At 35.9% G+C, this 13,287-nt stretch overlaps 1 protein-coding gene across 3 annotated transcripts; it reads left to right on the forward strand.

The window, feature by feature from the left end:
* Positions 1-1,428: 1,428 nt before the first annotated feature.
* Positions 1,429-12,237, forward strand: PDHB1_1 (Pyruvate dehydrogenase E1 component subunit beta, mitochondrial). 3 transcript variants are annotated; one of them, XM_051213659.1, is made up of 10 exons: positions 1,429-1,463; positions 1,494-1,720; positions 1,757-1,927; positions 1,964-2,026; positions 2,072-2,215; positions 6,185-6,362; positions 7,468-7,578; positions 10,012-10,103; positions 10,688-10,829; positions 11,842-12,237. In XM_051213659.1, the coding sequence occupies exons 2-10, from the start codon at positions 1,619-1,621 to the stop codon at positions 11,988-11,990; spliced, it is 1,152 nt and encodes a 383-aa protein (XP_051069653.1). In that variant the 5' UTR covers positions 1,429-1,463; positions 1,494-1,618; the 3' UTR covers positions 11,991-12,237. The 3 variants fall into 3 exon arrangements, with proteins under 3 accessions (XP_051069653.1, XP_051069655.1, XP_051069654.1); XM_051213661.1 differs by lacking the exon at positions 1,429-1,463 and having other exon boundaries at positions 1,650-1,720; positions 1,757-2,026; XM_051213660.1 differs by lacking the exon at positions 1,429-1,463 and having other exon boundaries at positions 1,650-1,720; positions 1,964-2,215.
* Positions 12,238-13,287: the final 1,050 nt, after the last annotated feature.

Consider the following 13,287-nt stretch of genomic DNA (forward strand, 5'->3'; position numbering starts at 1 on the left):
TGATTCTGTTTGCTAGAAGTGGTTCAATTCAAATTTATTCTGTTAGACTTCAAAAACAGAAAATTTCCACACAGAAATAGGCCTCAATTGTTGTTCATCAACAACTCAACTCTTTGATAATACAACCACTTTGCCATGTGGTCCAGCGATTTGCCATATAGAAGTTTTAAAAGGGCGTTTCGACTGTTAGGTCTAGTTTCAGTGAGCAAATTGACGTAAATGCTTATTTTTAACAAGAGCTACGGAGACACCAGGCGGTTACTTGTAGGGTGTCCTGGTATTTAATACAGGATGCGTGGAACATATGGAGTTCGAGGTACTGATTTTAACACAACTCTTCACCTTTTATTATAGATCAGATGGACAGGGTTAGTTTCACTTTATCTCAGGCTATGGAATGTCCTAGTGGAGTCCCCCAGGGCTCAGTACTAGGATCTCTTCTCTTCTTGATCTACATAAATGATCTTCCTTAACAGGTAACGTCACAACTATTACTTTTTGCCGATGATGTGAAACTCTGGAGAGAGATAAGCAACCAAGACGATATACAGGCACTTCAGGAGGATTTGACTCGACTTCAAAGTTGGGCAGACGATAACGGACTTACCTTTAACACTTCAAAGTGTTAAGTAGTCCATCTGAGACAAGAAGCAGACTACAGTTACAACTTAGGAAACTCCTCTCTAGTAGTATCCCAAGTTGGAAAGGATTTAGGAGTCCTGGTGCCCTACGATTTAAAATCTTATGCTAACTGTGATAAAAGTAACTTCCGAGCAAACCTTGCACTGGTAACATTGAAGCTCATTTTTGGCCAGTTCGATGGAAGAACTTCCCACATAATCTTCAGCAGTTTTATTCGTTCCCATTTAAAGCATGGAAATATAGTATTTCCTACTTCACTTCAAAAGGATAAGGACACTCTGGAGCATATCCAACTGCGAGCCACGAAATCGGTCCGTTGACTCAAATTCAAGCCTTACGAAGAGCGCCTCCAATCACTTAACCTTTACTCATTAGAGTATAGGCATCTTAGAGGTGACCTAATGGTTTACAGTATGCTTGACACTTCTGAACATCCCTTTAAAAACCCTCTTTTAGTTTAGCTCCAACACAAGCCTAAGGGGTAACACCCAGAATTTAGCGACAAAACATAGCAGAACGGACTGAAGACACAATATCTCCTTAATAGTTGTCAAATGCTGAAATTCGCTGCCGGCTGAGCTATTTTAAGTGACTTCCCAGAATTCCATTAAGAGGAAACTCGACCTATTTTTAAGGACTAAGGATAATATCTTACTATGATTTAGCAATTTCTTTTTTTCTGTTATCGTTAATACACTTAAATTTCTGCCTGGAGGTATTGGTGATACACTACTACTAGACACGGAAGCTTGTTTAGCGAAAGCTTCTTATATTCCGTCCACAAACATTTGAACAATTTTGAATGACTGAAGTTTAGGATGGTAATTTTTCGTTTCATTAATTCATTTAAGGAGAAACAAGAAACATACAACTCACTTGTAGAAGATATCAGACTTCTAACTCGAAAGCAGAATGAGTGATCTGTTATTTTCCTAATGACCTAGAAAACTTTTAAAGCAAATATGGCTCCAACTGGATGACCCAATTATATAGTCGCTTGGGTACACACACTCACTGGCGCCAACTACAACCATTGTTTTACATGTCTGTTTCGCAACGCTTTTTTCTGTTCGCAAAGGTTTGTCTTCCCACTGTTCACTACTAAACTCACCAGAGTTTCAGACCACAGCTATGTAGTCGGTCACTTAAGACATCTAGCTCTGTCTTTGGCACTAAAATGACTGTTAGGGATGCCCTCAATTCTGCTATGCGTGAAGAACTGGAACGGGATAAAGATGTTATTATTCTAGGCGAGGAAGTTGCTGAATATGACGGTGCCTACAAAGTATGATATCATGGCATCGAAAGTTTAGTTTGCCAGGTTACGAAAGGTCTTTGGAAGATGTTTGGAGATAGTCGTGTCATGGATACACCGATAACAGAGGTATAGAGTTTTACCTAGGGCACTTATTTCACTTGTAATTTTTAGATGGGGTTTGCTGGAATTGCTGTTGGAGCAGCTATGGCTGGCCTGAAGCCTATATGTGAATTCATGACTTTTAATTTCGCTATGCAGGCTATAGACCAAATAATCAATTCTGCTGCAAAATCATCGTACATGTCCGCTGGACTAGTGAGTAAAACAGTTTTGTGTTTTCTCCTCAACTGTCATGTCTAACTTTTTTGTGTTTAACTAAGTGCTTCAAGCGTTTGAGCTTTTATTGTGAGGCTGGGCTACACGTTTATTTATTTTTGATAAACAGTTCGCTTAATGAATGGCTTAATAAATTACTTCTGTAATTTGCAACATTAGTACATTCGTTATTCCTCTTTGATTTTCAGTCTCAGATCTTTTTTCGTTTACTACCTTATTGTGTTCACTTGGATCAATAATCAACTGTTCATTAAGGAAAAAAGATTGCGTTTTGAGTGCTTAATAAAAAATCCTATATATGTGCAATAGTAACTGATATTAGTAATTGCTACTTTTCAATTATCCAATGCTAATGTACTCAATCTGTTTAGTCATGGGTTTAAAAGTCTCTGAATCTTATAACTTTAACTAAAAGTTTGATTACCCAGGTAGAGAATGGCAACTTTTGACATGGTAAAACTGCTTTAAAAAGACCAATATTTGTTTATTCTACTTTTAAATCGAACCACGACAATTTCTCTACTGTACTTTTTATGAGCATATTACTACTAGTCATATGTGGGACACCATACGGATATTTTTTGCCTGTAATTCATTTTTCGCGAATACCTGACTCATTAAGTTTATTGGAGTGTAAATATTTGGGACTTTATGTACATATTTTAATTTCCCTCAAGTTGAGTAGTCATGGATCTTGTTAAATTGTTTTGTGTGGATATTTTCGTGGTATTCGTCAACCAAACAAGCTGTACCATGCCTCACAGCGCTCTTCACAATTCAATGTTATTAGGAAATCAAATCATACAATTCGGAACATATTCTGTCCGGTGTACAGTAACTTATTCCTCATACTTCAAGTGATCATCAGATTTATTAAGTAAACTGTCAGTTAAAACAATCTGACATAATACCGTAACACGGTATTTAAGAGTACAATCTGATTAAATTTATTCTACATCCAGAAAGTTACTCAGAACTCTACGAATAACACAGGAAATCAGAGTTACCGGTTCTGTTGTTGAATATTGTAATCAGTAACTCCATAGTGGCTTTGACCTTGATGTGGTGATCATGTTTGGATCATCAAGTTATATTAGATGGAGTACTGACTTCTTGGGGTACTGTACACTAGTCAAATTAGTTAGAAAGCTCCAAACATCTGATGGCTTTTAGATAAGCTCCCAACTTCTAAACAACACACTACTCAATTCATATAAGAGATTAGACGGACGGCACTCATAATTTTGTATGGGTAAATATAATAATTAGAAGTATTTGAATTAATGTACTAAGAATTCCCGAAATAGCTCAATTTAAGGCAGTTAGAAGTAGTTGAGTACGAGTGAAACTATTGTATTTGGAATCCGTAGTCAGCGAGCACTGAAGTACAAAGGAATCATTGTTTCATTCAAATTTCAGTCAGTCAGCTACAACGTAGGATCAGGCATACATATGCATCGGTCCAAGTTGCCATACCTCATTAAGACAACAAGATGAACACCGGATTCATAGTAGTTAATTCAGTGGTGGTAATATACAAAAGAAAGATTGCATATCAGGACACAGTACAGAAAGAAAGAAAGATATGAAGCGATTTTGATCTCATAGTTTAAGGGAAAACAGAGAGTGTATAGACCGACGCCATTGTGATCGATTCTGAGCCATGCCACCCAGAGTCTCCGATCATTGGTTACGATAGTCACGCGGACTCCAACCAAGTAGTCTTCATCTACCAGCATGACTCAGATCAGAAGTTTGTAACTTCAAGCCCTGATGACACGTTTTGGTTCGGTCGCCCCTAACTTCCTTCCAACCATCCCCATCACTAGTCAGCATTGCGCGTCGTTTTCAGGTGTACGCAACACGTGGCCCAACTATCTCAGTCGATGAAGATTTAAAACCTCATCAACTGATTTACTATAATTCCCTTATACCTTGCGTCTAACCTCATGATTACGTACTCGATTATCCCAGCAGATGAAAGCAATATTTCTAAGGCATCTGTGATCAAATACTAGTATCTTAGGGGTATCTTCTACTCTTAATGGCCACGCTTCGCAGACGTAAATTAGAAAAGAACGAACTTCCGCGCAGTATACTCATCCTTTTATTGATAGACGAAAATCTCGCCTTCGCCATGGGTGACGCAAGTTGGCAAAAGCCAAACGAGCTTTTTGAATCCGTGCTGAAATTTTATCAGACACCGACCCATTATGGTTGATCATACTTCCAAGGTAAGTGAAGTTGTCAACGCGTTCGACCACTTCATTCCCTATCCTTAGTTCAGGTGTTGATGCAGACCAGTCCTGAAGCAACAACTTGCACTTAGAGGGAGAGAAGCGCATTCCAAACATTCTGGCATTGTTGCTCAGTGCTACCAGAAGACTCTGCATTTCGTCAGCGTCTTCACCAAACAGGACTATGTCATCTGGGTATTCTAGGTCGATAAGTAGACCTCCTGGTAGATCAATGCCCGAAAACTCAGTAAACGAGAACGTTATTTCCATCAGTAGGTTTATGATGAAGTTAAACAAAAATGGAGAAAGTGGACAGCCTTGACGGAAACCACTTGAGGTTGCAAAAGCAGATGACAGTTCGCAATAAGCTCTGACTCGACTGGTGGTGCTCGAGTAAAGAGCCTTCACAAGGTTTATGTACTTCTGAGGTACGCCTTTCAATGACAGGCACTGCCACAGAATCTCACGGTCTACGGAGTCAAATGCTGCTTTTAAGTCAAGAAAGACCACCATTGTTGGATATCGATAAGTATGCCTGTGTTCTCGAATCTGATGAATGGTGAGTATTTAGTCGATGCAGCTATGAGCAGGTCTGAAGCCAGCCTGAAGAGGGAAGTTGATTATGAATACAGTGGTTTTGAGTGCTGTTAGAAGTATGAGGGCGGTTATCACTTCCCGGTCGCCCACACCGTGGAAGGGTTCTCCTGGAGTCACCTGAAAATGAGATTGGATTAGAGGTGGTTCTAGTGACCTGAAAGCGTGACCTCAGTGCCCAAAGTACAAATGCTTGAAGTCGGTAACACATGACCTTTTTATGAGTAACTTTCCTGTTAGTTCCGTACTTGTTGAGACCTTCCCGTCGGAGATGGATATGCGTGGGATAAGGCGATGTGTACATTTTTAGGGTCGACCTTTCCTAACCCCACCCCTCCTTTTGGGAAGGCAGCATCGCTGTCATGCTGGTTGTCTGAAGGAAACACGTTACTGCTGTCACACCTCTGTACATTCAGCAGTACGACTTCGCCCTCAGACCTTGTGTTACCTGCTTTTAGTCTTACCGCTCTTCAACCGACCTGTCTTGCATAGTAGGACCTTGAGAAACGACTGTTCCAGCCAGTATAGCTCGACTGATTCAAGCCTGACCACCACGTCAAGGTTACAACAACGGTCGGATCCTTCAAATACCACAGTGAATCGACATTCAGGCACTAAATAACAGCTCACTGATTTGGCTTCTGTCGTAAATCATCCTTTGGTTAATATTAGTCTTTGATCAAAGAAGTTTCTCGTTTTGTTTCGTTAGGCATATCAATAAACTTCTACTTTAGACTGCTTATTAAAGTTATCGGTTTTAAAGAACAGTAGCTTTAAAACCTGGTTACAAATTACCTAAAAAAGTGCTTATTTATATTGTGCTTAACAGTTATCATAATGGAAATATTTGGTTTCTAAAAGAATGAGATAATTTATGAACATTAATCTAATGTGAATAACTTTTTTAGTTTTGAATTTCTTTGTGTGGTTTTGTGGAGAGCCTATGGAATTTCGAAGTTGCTATCATCTCATTCCTGAGCTTTCATTTTCGAATAAATTACTGTGCTGTTTCACAATATTGCTTTCAGTTACGTTGCCTACGAAACAAAACTAATCACGTCATTGAAAAAATAACAATCCAAGTCATTATATCATTTCTGTTTCTTATGTTTTCTAGGTGTCAGTCCCAATTGTTTTCAGAGGGCCGAATGGATGCTCTGCTGGCGTCGCCGCCCAGCATAGTCAGGATTACGGTGCGTGGTACGCTAGTTGCCCTGGTCTTAAAGTTCTGGCTCCCTACAATTGTGAAGATTGTCGAGGTCTCCTGAAATCGGCCATACGTGATCCGGATCCAGGTAAGTTATATATATATATATATATATATATATATATATATATATATATATATCGTTCGTAAGTTCTGTTTTTACCTGGTACAAACAATCTACTGTTTACTGCTAAAGTCTAGCTAGCTCAAACATTATAGCATAGGTAGTTGAGCGGGAATATATCTATATATAAGTGTGTTCAGATCAGAATTTATTTATTTCAACACATAGATATTGGCACAAAAAGGCACCAAATACATATGCGCCACACAAATCTCATTCGATATATGTGAGGGCTGTGATACTGCCCGGGTGCCCAAACCGAAGCAGGTGGTTTTCTTAGGGGGCCACTCCCCGAGCCTTCGACCTGAGGGTCTGATCCACAAGGCAGTGGAGCATCGTAAGGAGATGCAGTCCCATAGTAGCCAGTGACCAACAATTGGTTCATACGCCATTTGTTCCAGCAGGATACTGGAGCCCATATGCACCATTGGTTTGAAATCCGGTTAAAGCGCCGGACATTCGCTTTTCGTCCTCTCATTTTCGTAAACAACACCCCCTCAGGTAGAAGGCAGTGAATAGGGCTTCCCTGGCAGAGGTTATATACGCGTGGCCATGTGAGAGCATTTCGAGAGGGAGAGCGGACTCTCCCCACTCTCGGCTGTACCAGGGCATTTGGGGGCATTGCCAACCGTACTTGTGGTCCAGAGGTAGTGTAATGGTCCTTTCGGTCGGCTAGTTGAATTAAAAGGTTAAAAAGTTGTTCTTCAATAATGCAGTTTATTTATCAAGTATAGGGTTTTGTACTCAGATTCACGGCTCCTAGCCCTTGTCTGGTGATCTTATGAACTACATTAGTCAGACCAATCTCTGTTACTCAAGAAATATTTCGTTGCTTGCAGATCATAGGGAATGTTTTTAGGATTCTCTAGAAGTGAGTTAAGTAAATCAACGTTTGATCTTGTTGGAAATAAATTGCGAATGAATCTACACGGGCATATTTCACAATCTTTATCCTATCAATGTTCATTAATAACAATTTGCTTGAAGTTTATTTCGATTTTATTTTTACTGAAGTACTAGATTGATATAATTCCATTATTATTCTGACATTTATTTCCTCATATATCAGTGGTTCATTTGGAGAGCGAATTATTATATGGACAGTCATTTGATGTTTCAGACGAAGCATTGTCTTCAGACTTCTTGCTTCCTATAGGTCAAGCTAAAGTTGAAAGGGAAGGTGAGCCTCTTTCTTTTTCTTTTTCCGTCCTTATTCTTTGATTCAGCATTAGATTCTCACTGTTGGTGCATGAGTATTTACTAATTGCTAATATATGACTTTAAAATGTGTTAGTTGTATATCTATTATACAACTCCATTACTTTGTATTTCAACTTTTCTAGTAGTTTTCATTCGCCCATTGTTTTTCTTACAACTTTACTTATGTCCTACATTTTCGTCTTTAACCACCTTACAAAAACGTAAAATTTAATGTGATGTTGCTTTATAAACAAACAAAGTAAACCAGGACAAGAAAGAGAAGTGTTTAACCCCACACTTTTTTAAAGCTACCACATTTTGAAGTAAAAGAAATATTTGGCATCAAGAGAGGGAAAAATATATGAATGCAAATAGGAAAAACAGGAGTGCAATATGGAGTAAATACATGTAGTGTTATACGGTTCCTAAGATTTAATGCAGTATCAAGAATAAATTTACGCATGTCATTATCGTCAGTTGTTCAGCACTTCGACTTTGGATCCCAATTCATAACAACTACCAGTAATCTCAAAACTAATTTCTTATTTCATTCTTGTCACCCTTTGATTTTTATAGTTCAATCTTACTAATGATTATATTTCGTTTATTGGTTGCGTAACTTGTGTAACGTATGTCTTAAGCACCTCAGTGTGCATAAGTTAACAACTATAGATGACTAATTACCAAGATCTTTATGCTCCATCTCTATATTACTCACTCAGTACTTTACAGTAACTCGCGATTAAATACTTCTCGCCAACTCATATCTTCAACCAAAGTAATTCAAAATTAAAGCGTAAAGCCATCCTGTACTCATTTCTCGTGATATTTATAATACGGTTATGACGAAAAGCATAAATTATTTTCTGTCCATCAATAACAGATGTGATCTAAAAAAAATCTATTATTCTTTTCACAATAATGTGAAGAGTTTGTTATTGAAATACGCTATTTACAGGCATTGGATATATTAAGCTGACAAGGAAAGGATGTGGCTATTAAAAATAATTGATGCAACCCCGCGATCAAGCATAGTTCCATGGATATAGATTTTAGAAAAACTTTCTGTGAGGGGCTTTCAATAGTGATTCGCTACTCTAACCGAAGCAGTTAGTCCTGAGTCCGAACTCGTATATGCTGTTTATAAAGCAAATACTTCAATGACAAGTCTATCGCTTGATCATATATAAGTTTCGATTTACTAATTATGGCTTTTCACTTATCTTTTTCTGATTCTGATATGTGAATTTATGCATCCTATAATATAAAAAAACAGTAGTATTAAGCGGCTAGATAATGACTCAGCTATGGAGCACATAATTTTTGATGTCTTTGTCAGGCTAGGTGTTTCTGTGTATCGTAGATGGGATTTATTAGGAAGCAATATTTAGAGCCGTTAATCAGTAATATCCGTTGTTGGTTATGAAATTTTATTGATTCCACCTTTATGGTAGAGGAAATCTATTGTTTTCCAACACTTTGCGTATGGGGGAAAAACTAAACCTGTACATAAATAACATTCATTAATAGTAACTACCGTATACGTCACTTCCTCGCAAATCTTGGTTGTATAAATACTAATATCTTTGACACTTAAAATGATATTATAGAATTGTATTGCTTATGGTGTTTACGTGCAGTATGTTTCCTTCACTCGTTTTTTACATTTTTAGAATGAGAGAATTTAGTCGAAGTTGGATTATCAGATACTTTCTTTACTGTCTCTAATTAATTAAATATGTGCGTGGTCCAAAAGTTGATCACAGTTAAAAATATTTGCAGAAGAAAAGTCCTCCACATGGCAGTAGGAAGTTTTGGAAAGAAATATTCACAATAGCCCAGAGACGACAAAGCTTATGTTGGATCAGGCTTTTGAGGTTTAGAATGTTTAGGGAATCGTAAATTTAAGGTGACTATACATGTAGTAACTTTTGTTCTCCTTAAACTTTAAGGATAATTTCTTACTTTGCCGTGTAACTCAAATACCCATTTAAGTTTATTTTGGTGTGTTAGAATTTTGTTTTGGAATTAACCTCATTGCTAAATTTGATCAAAATCCTCTATTTGTGAAGCTGTTCTCTCATATCTTAAAAGTTTTCATAAATGTCCACGTTTTTGTTTTAAAATATGTCCTTTTTATAAATGTTTGTAGGAGAAACGTCATTTGTCTTTCAAAACAATTGGTTTTGTTAAAAAAATTTCGATAGTAGCGTGACAAACAGAGTTGATATACGATGCATAATAGATGTTTGTGCAATAGATTTCTAACAGTTTTGTCACGCATTTGTTAAAGTATTGTAGATAAGAATTATGCATGGTAATTTGAAATGTAAAGAGAGAAAAGCGAATGTTATGAATCGTGTATTCAACGTTCTACATACTTACTGGTCGTTTTTTGTATTTTAATTTATAGGGAAAGATGTCACTCTCGTTAGTTACAGTTTAGGTGTGGGTACTTGCCTTGCCGCTGCTGAAGAATTATCAAAACTAGGTATCAGTGCCGAGGTATGCAAGAAATGTTTCATCGTTTTTCTTTGGTAATCCGTGTGTAGAATAATTTTCAATGAGTTTTTCCTCAACCACTCACTTATATAATTCCGTGATTCAAACTTTTATATCGTTCTTCTTTTTTCTAGTCTTTTCAGATGAACCAGACAGTTTATAATTTTGAAATACAGATCATGACAGATAGGTTTTAGGTCCAATTAATGGTAGTTATTAAGATGTCCAAAAGTCATAAGAAGGTACAGAACGTATTTATCTGTAATATTGTGGTCGATTTTAAGTCATTTCAGTTTGTTTCCGGCCACTAGTTTCTGTCATCTTGAATACTCCAACTCTCATCATATTTGAACAGGTTATATGTGGGGCTGTGACTACATAATTTAGAACTAATTTCCAACCAGTGGACGATAAGTTTGGACTACTGTCCAAGTTTAACTGGCCAGTCACTGCATAGTATATTTTGCTTATAGGTCAATTAATACAATCTGGTTCATGTGTTTTTGAGTTGTCCTTTTATTTTCTTGACACTGTAAGGTAGACTTTAATATATCGGACATATTCTATTCTTTTTTTCCTTATTTTAGGTAATTAATTTGCGTTCCTTGCGGCCAATGGATGAAGAAACAATATTTCAATCCGTTAAAAAGACACATTATTTAGTAACCGTAGAAAATGGTTGGCCTGTATGTGGTATTGGTGCTGAAATATGTGCTCGCGTCATGGAAAGTAAGTTTAGTACCCATTGTAAATATATTATTCCATTCATATCCTTTCTGAAAACTTCAGGATACTAGGTTTCTTTTAAATCACGTTTTCGGATTTTATATTAAATTTTGCAATAAAGTGCACCGTAAACATTCACCATAATCAAAATTGAGAGTAAGTCTGAGAAAATCATCAACCTACTGTAAGATAATAAAAATATTTATTCTTTTCTATTTGATGTTTGAATAATTGAAGCTTTTTGTTAGATTAATGACTTCATGATTAAGAAGACAACTCAGATTTTATCCAATTAAGTTACAGATGCAAACACTGCTCTATCTGATTGATTCAATTTCGAAAATAGAGTACCAGTATCATTAGTTTTTACATAACTAAATTGTAATTCTTAGTATGTACTTAATAAAAATGAGTTGCATTCGTTGAGTTAGTAAATTCACTGTTTCATGACCTCAGAAGTTATTGTCATGATCATTTAATTAAATGGAATGGCAAAGCTTCAGTTATATCATTTTATTCGTTATGGCAAATTTGCTTACGACTGCTTTTGAATATTTCAGCCAATTATCGTATTACAAATTTCTTACTAATATTTAGACTTTGAATATTGTTGGTTCAGGGATATTTAATTCACTTGTGACATTTTCATTAAACAATTACTTAATAACTCAGTAAGATTTATACTTTGAATTGACTTGTTTATAATTTTAACTGACGCTCCACTAAACAAAGTTAGATGTAAGAAATCATTCGTGAGGGGTATCAGAATCAGTCACCTGTTTTTGTGAATGGTGCTAGCTTTCCTACCAGTCTATGGTCAAATAATCCAAATTATTAGGCTTTAATCTCAATCTATAAGATGATAGAACAATGTTGGAGGCTGTATGCACAAGCAGTCATTACAATTTAATTTATAACTTGTTGCTCCAATATTTTGTTACCATTATATATATAGTTTATATTTAAAATATTACGAACTAAACATTTTGCCTTTATATTTTATGAATTTTTTTAGCGGATACTTTCAACTATTTAGATGCTCCAGTTTTACGAGTGACTGGCGCAGATATTCCTATGCCATATGCTCAAAATCTGGAGCGTGCTTCTTATCCTGATACACATAATATTGTAACTACTGTAAAAATGGTTAAGAATATTCAGTGAACAGTTAGCTTTTTAACTAATTAACTGCCTTTCGTACCGGCAATGCAAGCTACCTACTAGTTTATTATATAAAATACTCTTTCACTATTGATGCATCTCAGTATACTTGTGATTTGTAAAATTTATTGTGTTCCACTGTTACAACAACTACTAATACTACTTATTTAAATGTCTAGCAATTTTCCCTCGATTGTTGTTTTGCACAAAATTATATCAGTTAGTCAATAAAGTATTTTTTATTACCTTATTTATATATTTTTAGTTCAAAAAAAATCAAGGGCATATAAAATGAGAACAAATAAAAATATCTTCAGAGTTTTTTGTTTGTTGTCTAAATAATTTTTGGAGTTCTGTATAGCTTTCAGAAATCAGACTGAGATTTTTCGAAGAAGATATCTTTATAATTCAAAATCTCTGAAACGATAATGATAATAATAACAAAGAAAAATAATAAGATAAACAGGTTTAGCGAATAGTTCGCCAATTCATAATTGATCTCTCTACATACCACTCCCTTTAATCTCTTCACACAAGTTTGCGATACGACCGTTTCTATTTCAGCGATTTATCGGGGTTTTAACTTCAGGTGTGAGATGAGTTGCTTGGAAATTACACTTAACCTTAGTACAACAAAACTTCACTTTATTTCACAAGACACGACAGACTAATAATTGTGCTTCAGTTAAATTGATTAGAAACAATCCGCAACGGTAAACAAAAAAACAAAGACATCTTGAGTAGAAAAAAGACAAGATAACCTGTTATTAAATTAACAGTAAGTTTGTTAGTTATTGAGATGCTTTTCGATTTGTTTTTCCGTAATTATTCAAACTCTGACTTGTAAGATTCAGATTTAGATGTGAGAGTTCAGCTAAGTTAAAGACTTTTTGTATTAATTTGATTGCATTCGACAGCGCAGCTTCCTCCATTTTACTCTGGTTACCATAACATTAAGAATGTTATTCATAATAAGGAGTGTGTAGTACGTTTATAACTAGTGGTCGTTGTTTTAAACTGCATCAGCATTGACGAAATATATACAAGAAGCACTTTTATTTAGGCTTATCAATTGTCTTAATATTTGAATAAAATTTTACCCCATAATATAGACAAATACACACTTATTGTATTTAGTTTAAAATATTCCTACGGTTTTTCGTTGTTTCTTTCTGAGATAATAAAGCAACACTCATTGTATAAAGACAATGAATGAAAAATAAGAGGATTTAGTGGGTAAAACATTTAATTTGAACATCCCAGGATAACAGATTGCCACCTGGAAACAGAACTCATTCTC

This window comes from Schistosoma haematobium, chromosome 3 (genome assembly GCF_000699445.3).
Source record: "Schistosoma haematobium chromosome 3, whole genome shotgun sequence".
In the NCBI taxonomy this organism is placed as follows: Eukaryota; Metazoa; Platyhelminthes; class Trematoda; order Strigeidida; family Schistosomatidae; genus Schistosoma; species Schistosoma haematobium.